Genomic DNA, 13346 nt, shown 5'->3' with positions numbered 1-13346 from the left:
GGACTTCACAGTTCGGGACATCCTTTGTGCTTTCTTTCATCCTCAACAGTATCATGAGGAGAGCAAAACAAATGTTGTCTCCCCATTTTGTTGAAGTGGAAAATGGCTGAAAATTTACGCTTCTGGTTGGAAGGTCAGATGGGCTCAGACAGGTCAGGTGGAGGTCAGGGTGGTTTGTCATCGTGCAGAGCACAAACTTAAGGCCACAAGCCACCATCAACCTTTTTGCTTGGTTCGGTGTTTAAAATCAGCATGGTTTTGAATGTGCTTCAGTGGGGCAAGCATGTTCCACTTAAGTGTGGTCCGGTCTCTCTCTGAATGATGCCGGGTTGGCCGGTCTGGTTCCGGGGGTGCTGTACTCCCGCAGGTTTTGTCATTCTCAGTTCTGAGAGCTCTTCACAGGCCAACAGTGTACATTTCTCAGCTCCGGGTAACCCTCAGCCAGCAGATGGCAGTCAAACCTCTTGTTTGTATAAAATCACGAGCTCTCTCTACAGGGACTGGAAACTGTGGCCTGTGTGTGGCCTATTCTAGCCTGCTGTGTTTTTGTGAGCAAAGTTGTATTGGAACGTCCACGCCCATTGGATGTGTAGTAACTGTGGTTGCTTTTGTGCTACAGGCAGCAGAATTGCAATGAGACCACAGGGTCTGCAAAATGGAAAACATTTAGTATCTGGCCCTTTACATTGGATGTGTAGTAACTGTGGTTGCTTTTGTGCTACAGGCAGCAGAATTGCAATGAGACCACAGGGTCTGCAAAATGGAAAACATTTAGTATCTGGCCCTTTACAGAGAGAGCTTGCCCAGCTCCTGTCCTACTGTGTCACAGAGGGGGCGAACAGTGGTCTTGTGTGTTGCCTTCCTGACTTCTTCACTTTCTCAGTTTGGAACCTAAACCTGAAGTAATAAAGGCTAAATGGATTTTAAGGAGTCCTCCTTGACAGCAAGATTTCTTAGGTAGAAGTATAAAATTGTCTTATTTCGGGTCAGGTTTTCAGAGTGTCCTAGCTGAAAGTTTTCACAGTCCTAAGATTCCATCCCATTTTTCCTAAATACCCTAGGTAGAGGAGCTGATGAAGATGAAAAATTAAGGAGGAAAATAACTGCTGGTGGTCTGATTATAGCTCAGTGCAAAGGCCACATGCAAATAATATGTTAATCGCGCCATCTCTCCAGACTCTTATTTGCATATCACTGTGAGTGGCCTCTGGGAAAAATCCTGGGTCATATCTTATTTCTGTTATATAGAAACGTGTTACTAGCTAATTTGATGGTGGGCTTTCTTGACATATAACTGCTGTTTTACAATTCTTTTGGAAAAGATGTCACCAGCCCGCTGAAGCTCCATCGAACAGAGACTTTTCCCGCCTACCGCTCTGAGTACTGACAGTAAACTGCCAAGAATGGTCGTGTGACACGCTTGTGATGTGTCAGCCACAGGTCCATCAGGAGGTCACAGGATGGCAGCGAGAGAAGGATGAAGAAAAGAAGCTAAAAGTCCTGGCTAATTGTGTGGTCGTTGGGAAACTGCAATACAATACCTGTGTTTCTTTTTTCCTTTCTTTTCTTTCCGTTCTTTACAAAAAAAAAAAAAAGAAAGAAAAAGAAAATCTTAGCGTAATTGAAACCTGCTCTATATACATTGATTTTTTGGTTCGCCCTTTTACAGCTGGAGAGAAAGGAGTCAATGCCACAAAATGATTTTCTATTGTAGATACCATGTCCCTTGAACTTCTCAGAATCTGTCCTTTGTGGATTCTTGTGATTTCCCTTCTGAGTGTTTTAATTGTATGACAGTCAGTATTGACAATAAAATGGTTCTTAATTATTTGTTATTTGTTTATACCGTATTCCTCAGTTATTAATATTATGGTCCTGGTTAACTATTAGAAATCGTGTTTTATTGTATTGCCAGTTAGTTAAATCTGGGCTTAACTCACTCGTAACTATTCTGTTAAGAACCAACTTTTCAAAGGACCCTTTATTATTCTTTACAGGGTCACAGTTTCTCACACAATCTCATCCCTACCCTTTTTTTTTTAAAGCCTTTATTATGTTTGAAATACCTTCATAAAATGTTTTAAGACAAAAGATCGTTCTTTACCCATGCGTATGGTCTTTGGGTGCTGGCAATATGGTTTACTCTGTATTTTCAGTATTTCTGAAGATTTGTGAATATTTTCCTTATGGGCCACGAGCATGGTTTGGCATTGAGTTTCCTATAAGTCCAACCACAATTGCCCTCTCATTCATTAAACTGGTCTATACTGAGTATCTGCTAGTCCCGGGTACTATGCTAGCTAGAGCCCAGGGATAGAGAGATAAAAAGACACCAGCCCTGTCACCAAGAACCTTAAATGCAGAGGAGTATGGCAGCTGCTAAATGGGCCCCCAGTGGTAACGTACGTCTCAGAAGACGGTCACTCTGTTCCCCCAGGCTTTCCCACAGGGAACTTCCAGGTGGAAATTCAGTCTTGTGAGCTGCTGAGGCTGGAGTTGCTACAAAGCTGTAGGAGAGAGCAGGTATGATGTCTGTCGTGATCACCACTCTATTTCCAGTAGTGTTGCCAGGTAAAATACAGGACATCTGGTGAAATTTAAATTTTAAATACACAATGAATAATTTTTTAATATATGTATGTTGCATGGACATAATTATACTTCTTAAAAATGTTCATTGTAGATCTTAGATTCAAATTTGACAGGATGGTCTATATTTTTCTTGGCTAAATCTGGCAGTCCTATTTCCCAAGCCCTAGAACTGTGCCTGACACATAGCTTATGCTTTAAAAATAAGTGGTGAATGAATGGATAGACACATAAACCCCTGTCCTTGGGCTAGAATTCTTTCTGGGGGAGGTAAATTAGCACAGATGGTATAGTTTCTCAGTGCCAGGCATGGGGCTAGGCCCTTCCAAAATGATTCTTTTCACTAGAAAATACTATCTTGTGTTTTTTAGGGAAAAAATAAATTTAACTAAAGCCCCAAGAAAGGGCCATAGAAAGGTTTATTTTCATTCATCCTCTTCCAAAAAGTGCATAATTTCCCCAAGTAGAGATTGACCGATGAAACCCAAAGGCCCTGATAAAATCCCACTGGATCTGAGTTTTAATTGGGATTTCCAAGTAGACTGACCGCTGATTAGGATGTGATTTTCTCAGAGCTGGAGAAATATTGAGGGAAGAAGGGTTAAATTTAGCTAAGAATTAAATAGTGAGTGGGTTAGGGATACATAAGTGATTTAATGGTGATGCTATACTGGAATGCATTTGTGCTCTGTCTGTGTCCACACCATTTTAGCTCATCAAATTTCTCCCAGGTGCATTCCTATTTGTCTTAAAAATTTGGTCCGCCACACACATTTGATCATTCTCTCAGCTGTTTATTTTCCTGATTCTCTCTGGCTCGGCTCTTATTTTCTTTCTCTTCTAAAACCTCTCATCAGAGGTTCTCCTGGGTCCCAGTGCTTGGGCAGCCCACATGGGGGATTAAGTGGAAAAACTTGATAAAGGAAATGGAATTAAAGAAATAATTATAATTTTAATGAAGTCAAGATTGCTGAAGCAAGTTTAAAGCTAATGAACGTGTAAAGAAATGTTGCTGAGTGGACTTAACTCCAAGTCAGAACCTCTTTTAGGACTCTTTAAAAAGGAAACGTATTCAGAGGGTATGTGGGGAGGAGGGTGGTAAAAGAGGGAAAAGGGGGCCAAATATATGGTGATGGAAGAAGAACTGACTCTGGGTGGTGAGCACACAATGGGATTTATAGATGATGTAATACAGAATTGTACACTGGAGACCGATGTACTTTTATTCACCATTGTCATCCCAATAAATTTAATTAAAAAAAAAAGAATGAAAAAAGAAACGTGTTGACAAGAAAAGAGTTTGAGTCCTGTTAGGTTATCCTACCAGCTTTTATGTGTCTTCAAGCACTATTGTAAGTGCTTCACTCGTCTTATGTCATCCCACAGCAGCTCTACCAGGTAAGTATAATTATTATTCCCACCTGTACAGATGGGGAAACTAAGCTTTAAGGAGTCTTAAATCATCTGAATAATATGTCCAAGATCTCTTGGCTCTGTTAAATGGTAGACAGAAAGACATTAGAGTTTTTAAGAGGTGATTTGAATATACGAGTACATCGATTTGAATTGGGCAGCACCAACTAAAGGTGGTTAGAAGGAGGGGTTTTTATAGAGAAGATACAGAAGTAAAGCAAGGAAATGGACCACTGCTTAAATGGGTTCCTTAATGGCAAAGCCTAATTGGCTGTTGGTGACAGGTTTTTCTTACCTTTCCTTTTCTGAGAGGCCAGTGCCCTGACACTCTGCCTTTCCCTTCGGTGTGCCTCCCCAGGCATGAACACCACCCTGGTCTAATGGCCTCCGGGTTTAATTACAGCTACTAAAAGGTAGGCTCCCATTTGGACCCATGAATTCTGATTGCTGAGCCTGCTGTATGAGTCCCTAACACATGTTACCTCAGTGGGCAGCAAACTTCTTTTTTTAAGGGCCAGAATATCAATATTTTAGGCTTTGGGGTCCATCTGGCCTCTGTTGCTATTGCAATGCAAGAGTGGTCATAGATAATACATTAGCCCATAGGCATGGCTGTCTGCCAATAAAACTTTATTTATATAAAGAGGCAGGCTGGATTTACCCTCTGTCAATCCCTGCTGTCAATCGCTATCCCTACTGTCAATCACTTCAAATACTATTTTTTATTCGTTTCAGGTTTTTGGTAGAAACCATGAGAAACTTAAACACTTTAGCCTCAGGCCCCAACTAAGGGGAATAGTGACTTGACACAATTTTGTCATTCTTTTCCTAATCCCTCATCGACGTGGTAAATATACAGGTGTTAGAAAGGGGGGATTTTTCAATTCTGTGGTGGATTTGTACGTAACTCAAACTAAATTCGAAAGCACTTAGGCCAACATTGCAAGTAAACGGAAATCTGGAGATTAAACTACAGAATTTGTCTTAGACATAGTTGTTTCTGTTTCAAAGATATACTGAGAAAACTGACAAGTTTTGATTGGAGGCGGGGTTGGCGAGAAGGGGGAGTAAACTTTCTATTCCCCATTGCATGCTCGGCCAGCGCTAAAAAGATATTCACCCAGTTTATGGCAGAGTAATGCGGTAGTTATTCAAATGCTTGGGCTTCTGAAATGCATTTGTTCTTTTACCAGGTGTTTATTCAGTGCCATCTCTGGCTATGCCAGGCTGTGTGATAGTTACTGGAAATACAGTGTGAATAAAGCAAGAGCAGTATGCTTGTCTTCCCACTGCCTGGTTCACAGACACGAAGAATTGAAGCCAATTGCGCAGGAAACAGAAAAAAAAACTAAAGAGAACATACATTTTGTAAAAATAGACATTTTATGGTTTCTTTTTGGGACCCTCTTGATTTTGACGGGAATACTGTACCAATTCCTAACAAAATCTTCTTCCCTTTAATTCCAGAAGAAAACTACATCCGTTTTTAGATTTCCATTGAGACAGCAAACTCAACACTTTCTACTCTATAGAGGTTTTAAGTTCCTTTGGTTAAACATTGGAGGTAAGGCTGCCCGTCTTCTGATGAAAGTCAACAGCTGATTTTAAAGTAGCTTTTGGGCTCAGTCTCTCTGATTCAGCCAAAGCAGGACCCGGTGATAACCATTTGCCTACATCTCTGCTAAATAAAATATTGCCGCCCACATTCTACTTTCTGAGCTTGTAGTTATCGGATGTTGGCAAAAGACGCTCATCCAGTAGGTTTGGGATGGAGTCCATGAATCTATGTTTTTCAATCGGTGTCTCTGGGCATTTCCAATGCAGGTGGTATAAAATCCCATTTTAAGAAAGCTTGAGGAGCTAGACACGGAGACAGTTCCCATTAGGTGAGAGCTGGCACCTGGAGGCAATCAGCAAGGTATCTTTAAGCAAGAGCGCTTCCGGAAGTCAGCAGGAGGAGGCGGGATGCCAGGAGACGCGGGACTTTGGGCACACAGGTACAAAGGCCGTTCCGCGCGTGGGTTACACAGTGGAAGGGGAAATGCGATTGCTGCTCCCCAAGGGGGCTCCCCAGCGGCGTTTCCAGTGCCTCTGCACGCCTTCCTTTGTTGCCATAACAACTAATAAGGAGACGCAGTTTGACCTCCTTTGTTTCTGAGATGCCTGAAGTGCAAGGGCTGCCTGCACGGCTCTTTTTTTAACAGGAAAAAGCCAGCCAGGATCTGTTTGTGGAAGCAAAGCCTAGGCTGCAAAAGACCTGCGGGTGGGTGGGGGTGGAGTGGCGGCGGGGTGCGGTGTCCAGTTGCCCTTGTTAGTCAACCGGCAATGAGCCAGCCGCTAGCCCACCTGTCTCCCACCCCTCCAGTTTCCCCGGAGTTCTCCCATCCTCACTGCAATTGCCACGTTATTTTCTTTGGCCTCTGGCAGTGCGGCATTCCCCTCCCCGACTGAAAAGCAAAGCTTGCTCCGTGGGTTTAAGGATAGTTGTGGGGATAGAGCCAAGAGTGCAGTTTCCAGGCTCTCGGCCTCACATGGAAAGGTGCTGGCTCAGGTAGTAAGTGGCCATCAACTGTGATTGGATGGCCATCAGCTGTGGCTAGTTGGCCGTCAGCTGTAACCAGTGAGCCATTGGCCACTAATATAACTGCCGTGGCTATGCTAGCAGCAAGTGGGGGCTAGCAAGAAGATGGTGGCTGAGCTAGCAAGAGCGGATTGCAGTTAGCAAGTGAGGTTGGTTGGCAGAGACAAGTGGACAGCGGGTTGCGGATCGTGTGGCTCCTGCTTCCTGTGTCTCCAACCCAGCCGCCAGCAAGAATATAGCGGTATGACTCCCCTATGTACGACTCCGTGGATGTTCCTTTTTGGTCTCACCATGTCCTGCGGTCTTCTGTGGGGAGCGGGCCAGGAGACCCCGCATGACACCCTGCATGACAATAGTGGAGCTGGGTGAGGATGAGTATTTTTGCTCTGAGTTTTGACGGACCGTGACTGCTCCCTTTTGTGCCTCTACGTTGTGCGTGGTTATCTGCTGGTTTGCGTGGGAAACTAAGAGGCGAAGGACCAGGTTTAATCATTTGGTTTCTCAGTAGGTAGTGACCTGCTCTCGGCCCAACCACTGAGGCACACGTGGAACCCCTCTATCGCTAAGGGTCTGCAAACTGGCCAAAGCAGGCATGCTCCCTGCTTTTGTAAATAAAGTTTTATTGGAGCGCCGTTGTTTACATTTTATCAGCAGCCGCTTTGGTGGGACAACTACAGCGCTGAGTGGTGGTGACAGGGCCAGAATCCCCCCTACAGGAAAGGTGTGTGGAGTCCTGCGCTGTACGTACGGTCCCAGCCCTCAAGAAGCAGCTGCTTATCTAGGCTCCCTGCCACCGCAGGCACCTGTCAGCAGCATTAACGTTGTGACCTTAACGTTCTCCTTAAAAGGGAACACGCAGCCCTCCTGAGCAGGCTCCTTTGTTTCTGCTCTTCCCTTTGTCTCAAAAAAAAAATCTTTTCTTCCTCCCTTCTAGCAAAACTGGCCCTTCCTTCAGACTTAAACACCAGGCTCTCAGAGAGACCCGCTGAGACTGAGACCTCCCTCCCCACTGCCACACACACCCTAGGCTGCCAGTCATAAGCGTTTAAAGTTCTCCAAACGGTTCACGCCCCGGCACTCATTTCTGTTTGTGGGGACATTTTCATATGTTTGTGGATTGTCGTCCTTTTCAGTGCTTCTCAAGCTCCCTGAGGGTGGATATTGTATCCGTTCCTTCCGCTAAGCTTTGTATCCCCAGCACCAAATAAAATACCTGGTTAACTTAGTGGATGCTCATCAAATAATCCTTTAATAAAGAAAGAAATGGAAAGTGAGATGGCAACAAAGGCACCATTAAATCACGGGGTCAGCAGGCAGAGAGAAGGGTCAGGAAGGCTTAACTTGTCTGGAATTCCTGCTGTGCCAAGCATAACCTTTACATCATCCCCGTGAGAGTGATGACTTCTGAGCCCACACTCTTACTTCTCTGTACTTGTGGTTCCCAAACTGTGTGCCAAGGTGCCCTACGGTGCCACAGTGAACCCACAGAGGGGTGGGGGGATATATCAAAGTTTTGCAGGAATTAGTGACCCTCGACATCTAGTGGACCCTTGGGAACTGCTGGCTGGAGGCTGTTCAGCTTCAACATTAGATCACGCTACATTCACTCCTATGATGTCAGTTTTGCAAAGCTGCGTTGTTGGCGGTTGCTCTGAGCAGAAGCAGAAATACTGCGTGAAAAATCAGTGTGGACTAGGAAATGGGGGAGGTGTTGGGTATCCAGTCTGACTCCCAGGTTCAAGGACCTTCAGTGCCTACAGAAGCACACATCCCCTTATCAAGGAATTGTGGTTATCGAAGAAAAACATAAACATAGTGCTTTCTTTTGATTTAGGTGTATCTTCTTAATGGTGCCTCGTTTGTCAGGACATAAATTTTTATTGAATGGTTGGGACCTAACAACTGGCTAAATGGAACTGCTGGTATTTCTTCTGGCCTAAGGGTGCTGCAAAAAAAATTACTGAGTTACTAAGAGCACTGTGATCGGAGACAGTGTGAGAACCTCTGTTCCACCTTCTGTTCTGCCTCGCAGCTGCCCTCAGATGTCGGCTCTGGGGTTAAGCCCCACGCTCTGCATCTAGTACACACAGCAGGGCTGGTTTCGTGAGTACAACCTGTGCAGTCCCACAGGCTCCAAGCTCACAAGGCTCCCCACCTGGTTTCATGCTGTCTCCATCTTGAAATTTGTAGTACTTTTATCTTTGAACTTGTGTGCGTTAAGTCAAGTCTGATGGGCAATGGAGCATGTGTGTGAGCACAGGAAGTTCCTGCAGGGTGTGGGTCCACTCGGTGTTCCTCGATGCCTTGTTTGCATGTACCATTCCCGATGCCCCGGGAACAGATTTTCAGAAGACCCAAGATGGGTGGGAGTTCAGTGAGACCCAAAGCAAGGACAAGGTCAAATGTGTCATATAGACCACTAGTGAGCAGGGGTCTTGGCAGCCTGAGAGGCTTTCTCTTTGAATCAGAACTTGTTTTAGATGCAGGAAGAAGGCAATGGCATTCTAGAAAGCCCATCGTATCCTTTCTTACTCACCTTACTTCCTCTTACTCTCATTACTTTCCTTTTATAACATAAATAAAAGGAAAGATAGGACTACCCAAAGCTCCTTTTCCTTTCAGTCCTGCCTTCTTTATCAGTAAGCCCAAGCTAGAGTGTGTTGGTAGATTGTCGCATTTCAAGAAGTAAAATAAGAACAATTGTGTTTATTGTGTGCAGCATTTCTTCTGGCAAGAGCAAAATAGATATGCACACATGCGCTACAAGATGCAACTTGTGTAATTTTGGTGAACCAGCATGTGAATTAAACATTCTCATAATAACATTTAAAATGGACATCGCACAATATCAAGGTGACTGGTAAAATTCATGCTAATAATTAAACATTTTAATTTTTGTTTCCTTGCACTGACATCAATAGTCAATAAGAAAAGCCACAACAGGTTGAAAGAGTAAGGAAGAAAAGGAAACACTTCATACTTCAGTTGCTTTAAAGGCACTTCTTTCTGTACACGGAGCCCTGCGTTTTAATTTGATGCTGGATCTCACAAGGTCTGTGGGCTGGTCCTGTGCAGAAGGTGTTCCTTAAGGAGCCCAAGCTCAGTGAGACTGGGGATTGCGAGTTAGCTGACTTTTTTTTTTTCCTGCCTCTTTCCTGCTTCTGTTGCTGAAAAACGGATTCTTGGTATTGTCACTGGGAACACTTCCAGGATGTGCCAGATAAGCCAAGCACGCAGTGGATTTATTAAAAGAAAGGAAGAGCGTACACTTCCAAAATAGTGGGAGTGGGCAGGCCAGGAGAAGGGCCACTGCCCCAAAGAACAAAGAGGCTTAGGGTTTTATTTGAATGAGGGCGCGAAATATTCAAGATTTAGGGGTGGCATTAAAGGCGTTTCCGGGCGGGTCCTTGCTGACCACTGCTTTCCTTTGGGAGGCGGGATTCCCTTGTTGGAACTGTCATGGCAACATGGGGTGGAGATTTTCCCTGCCTGCAATACCAAGAGGATTGTGACGCTAAAGTTCACCTTGAGGGGCAAGATGGGGTCCTGAATCACCAAAATCTGATTCTGGCCAGTCTGGTACCTTTTCTAAGAATGATCTCCTTGCCTCCTTCCATCTTCGCTCCTGTCTCTCCTTCCTCCCTCCCGCCGTTCCTTCCTCCGCCGTGGCCCTCTTCTTTCTGCCCACTGAACACTTCCACCTGTGGCTCCCAGCTAGGACTGTTGCTCATCTTTTGACTTCTCCAGTCCAGACATTTAACAACTGACCTCTATTGGACACCAGCCGTACAGTTCCTACTTGAAGCAAACGCCCCACGCCCGCGGGTGACTACACAGAGCTAAAGACTGTAGAATTATTTTCCTCCTCACTGAATTCCTTTTAAAGTTGTACCTTCAGAACAAAGGAAGAAAGAGAAGCATTTGGTTATCAAAGGAAGCCAGCCCCCAAATTTACTTTCCTTTAGCTGTCATGCAAATTTCAAGCCAGAGGCCTCGCTGGATGGCTTTGAAGATAGAGATCACAGTGCAGTTCTAGAGAGGCTTCAATAGGGTTTCTGATGATCCTGTGATTTACTTGCGGAAGGAAGAAAAGAGCAGAGAACAATAGGAAGAAGTCGGCTCTGAGGGCGGAAAAGCCCAGTGTCTAATTCTGGTCCTGTGTTGCCTGGAGGAGATGTCAATTAATGGGGGGGTCGGGGGGGGGGGGGAGGAAGAAGGCAGGGTCAGGCAGGGCTAGACCAGATCCCCCAGGTGTATCCCATGAGATGCCAATTCAGATGGGGGGGCAGTTTTGTCCTTGAGTGAATGTTTGGTAAATGTTGAGTCAACACGCTGCTTTACTTGGAGGACTTTTTGGAGCCTTACATATAGTAAACCAAGCGTGGGCTGTAGGATGCAGACTTCTTATTGCAACCTGACATAAGGCAATTTGACTGCTGCTGGTGGTTATTGACTCAGTGGCCTCCAGTGATTAAAAGTAGGTAGATGAAGGCAGTTCTCCTCACCCTCAAGCAGGCTCTTGGACAGTTGTTTACAATTCAGTTACTCCAAGTTTCCCGACACTTGTTAACAATTATTAGCCGCATTCTTAGCCGGCAGGTGCAAAAACAGTATCAAGCCCCCATACTTCCAGGTGATCTGACTGTGTTATATGCTAAAGGTTTTCGTGAGGCAGACGGGGCAGTATTCTAGCAGCAAGATTGAGCTCAGGTTCAAGGGGGAGGTAGGGGAGTCTCCAACTGAAAAGAGGGAACGGCCAACTGAAAAGAGAACAGTCCGCAAGGAACCCAAAGCCCGTGAGGGTGTCATTTTGCTGAATGGAGGTTCTTGGGCTCTCAGGACTCTATTCCTGGGGGGACAGAGCCAGGAGTGCAGTTTCCAGGCTCTCGGCCTCACGTGGAAAGGTGCTGGCTCGGGGTAGGAGATGGCCATCAGCTGTAGCCCATTAGCCAATTGGCCACGGATACAACTGCCGCGGCTGCGTTGGTTGGTGAGTGAGTCGAGTGGAGTCGGTCGGTTGGCGGAAAAGCGGACAGCAGGTCGCACGTCCTGTGAATCCAGCCTCCAGTGAGACTACAGCGGTATGACTCCCCCACCTATGGCTCCGTGAGTGTTCCTTTTTGGCCTAGTCACATCCTGCGTTCTTGTGTGGGGAGCGGGAGCCGAGACCCCGCAGGCCGCCCTGCATGACAACTCCCTAACCCTGAAGGGGATGGGAATGTCAGCAGTCTTTCTAGCTACTCCATACATTCTTGGGCACCGCTTTATTCACCAAGAAAAACCACTTCTAACCTCCATTATGCTAATTAACAAAGCTTTTGGTGTTGACCAGTTGTAAAGGGAGTAGAAGCCACGTCTGGAGTGAGGGGGGTTGACTGAGTGTTTTTTCTTTTTTTCTTTTCTCTCTCTCTCTCTCTCTCTCTCTCTCTCTCTCTCTCTCTCTCTCTCCCTCTCTCTTTCTCTCTCTCTTTCTCTCTCTCTTTCTCTCTCTCTCTCTCTCTCTCTCTCTCTCTCTCTCTCTCTCTCTCTCTCTCTCTCTGTTCTTTCTTTCCTTCTTTCCTTCCTTCCTTCCTCAGATGTCAACTCACAGCTCCTGGTATGTAGATGTCCAATTAGGATATTACAAGTATTCTAAGTGTAGCTTAAAATTAACGTACTTGTATATTACACTCGGGGCTGTCTCTACTATTTTAAAGTAAATTATAGATACTGCAGTAGTTTCTGAAATTTAGGAGCACTCTTCTCCCTGGAACATCTGTTAGGACTGGGGTTCCAAGGAACCCACTTTAGGAACTGATGGGTGGGAGGAAAGAGTTTTGATCCGGGAGTCCTGTCTCTGTTGTGTAGTTGTATTGCTCTGCAAAAATCATATGACCTCTCTGTGCTCTAATTGTTGAAGTAGGGATAATAATAAAAATAATTTTTAAAGATGCCTTGTAGGCTATTATAAAAGAGAAGAAGAACTGGGAAAGTTCCCGAGATAGCTGGAGTACAGTCGATTCAATATCCTTATCTATATATAATAACAGCAACAATTCTGTCATTTGGTTAAAACCAAATGAAGTCATAGGTAGGGGAGTTCTTTGGAAATTGTAAAATTGATTCAAATGTGAGGTGCTTTTATAGTTCTTCCTAAATCAAATGCCTCTCCTCCAAGATGGCATGAAAACTAAAATGAAAGAGTGTGTATAAAATGAAAGATACTTCTGGCATAATAAGTAAAGATACACCACAACTGCCACCTTGGAGAAGGAAGAAGGACAAAGGGAATTAATCTTTCATGAGAAATGACTATGTCCCAGAGATTTTCAATAAATTACCTTGTTTGACCCTTGCCTATACATGCATGGGTATTACTTTTATTTTAGGAAGAAGACACTTGTAAGGCTTGCGGCGAGATAATGAAGCTAAGAGAGTCAGGCGGGTTGAGAAAAGTGAGCGCTTTATTCTGCGCTCCCGGGGGAGGTTCACCGTCCCCGAGGGCCGGTGAAGTCGCGCCCAGGGCAGAGCGAGGGAGGCATACATGCGATTTTTGGGGTGAGGGTTGGCTGAGAGAGGTGGCAGATGGGCAGGCCCCCCCAGCACAGATTGGGCGAGATCCGGAGTTGTTTATCACACCAAAGTTCTGCTGCCTCTTTGGGGAAACGCCAGGGGCCTCAGTTTCCGTCATGCGAGGAGGGGTCTGACTTGGCTCCTGGCCTCTTTGACCATGCCCGTAGCTGACCTAACACTGACATGCAGAGGGAGACAATAATTACATTCT

The 13346-nt window shown here is 45.2% G+C and overlaps 1 protein-coding gene across 2 annotated transcripts in view; it reads left to right on the top strand.

Moving 5' to 3' along the window:
• DOK5 (docking protein 5) overlaps positions 1-1830 on the top strand; it is a 126012-nt gene extending 124182 nt beyond the window's left edge. For both annotated transcript variants that reach the window (XM_033094239.1, XM_033094241.1), the window contains exon 8: positions 1323-1830. In XM_033094239.1, coding sequence (XP_032950130.1) covers positions 1323-1387 — 65 coding nt within the window. In that variant the 3' untranslated portion in view covers positions 1388-1830. The remainder of the gene's footprint in view (positions 1-1322) is intronic.
• Positions 1831-13346: the final 11516 nt, after the last annotated feature.

The sequence above is a fragment of the Rhinolophus ferrumequinum genome, chromosome 23, assembly GCF_004115265.2.
Source record: "Rhinolophus ferrumequinum isolate MPI-CBG mRhiFer1 chromosome 23, mRhiFer1_v1.p, whole genome shotgun sequence".
NCBI lineage: Eukaryota > Metazoa > Chordata > Mammalia > Chiroptera > Rhinolophidae > Rhinolophus > Rhinolophus ferrumequinum.
This window is presented reverse-complemented; position numbering and strand designations above follow the sequence as displayed.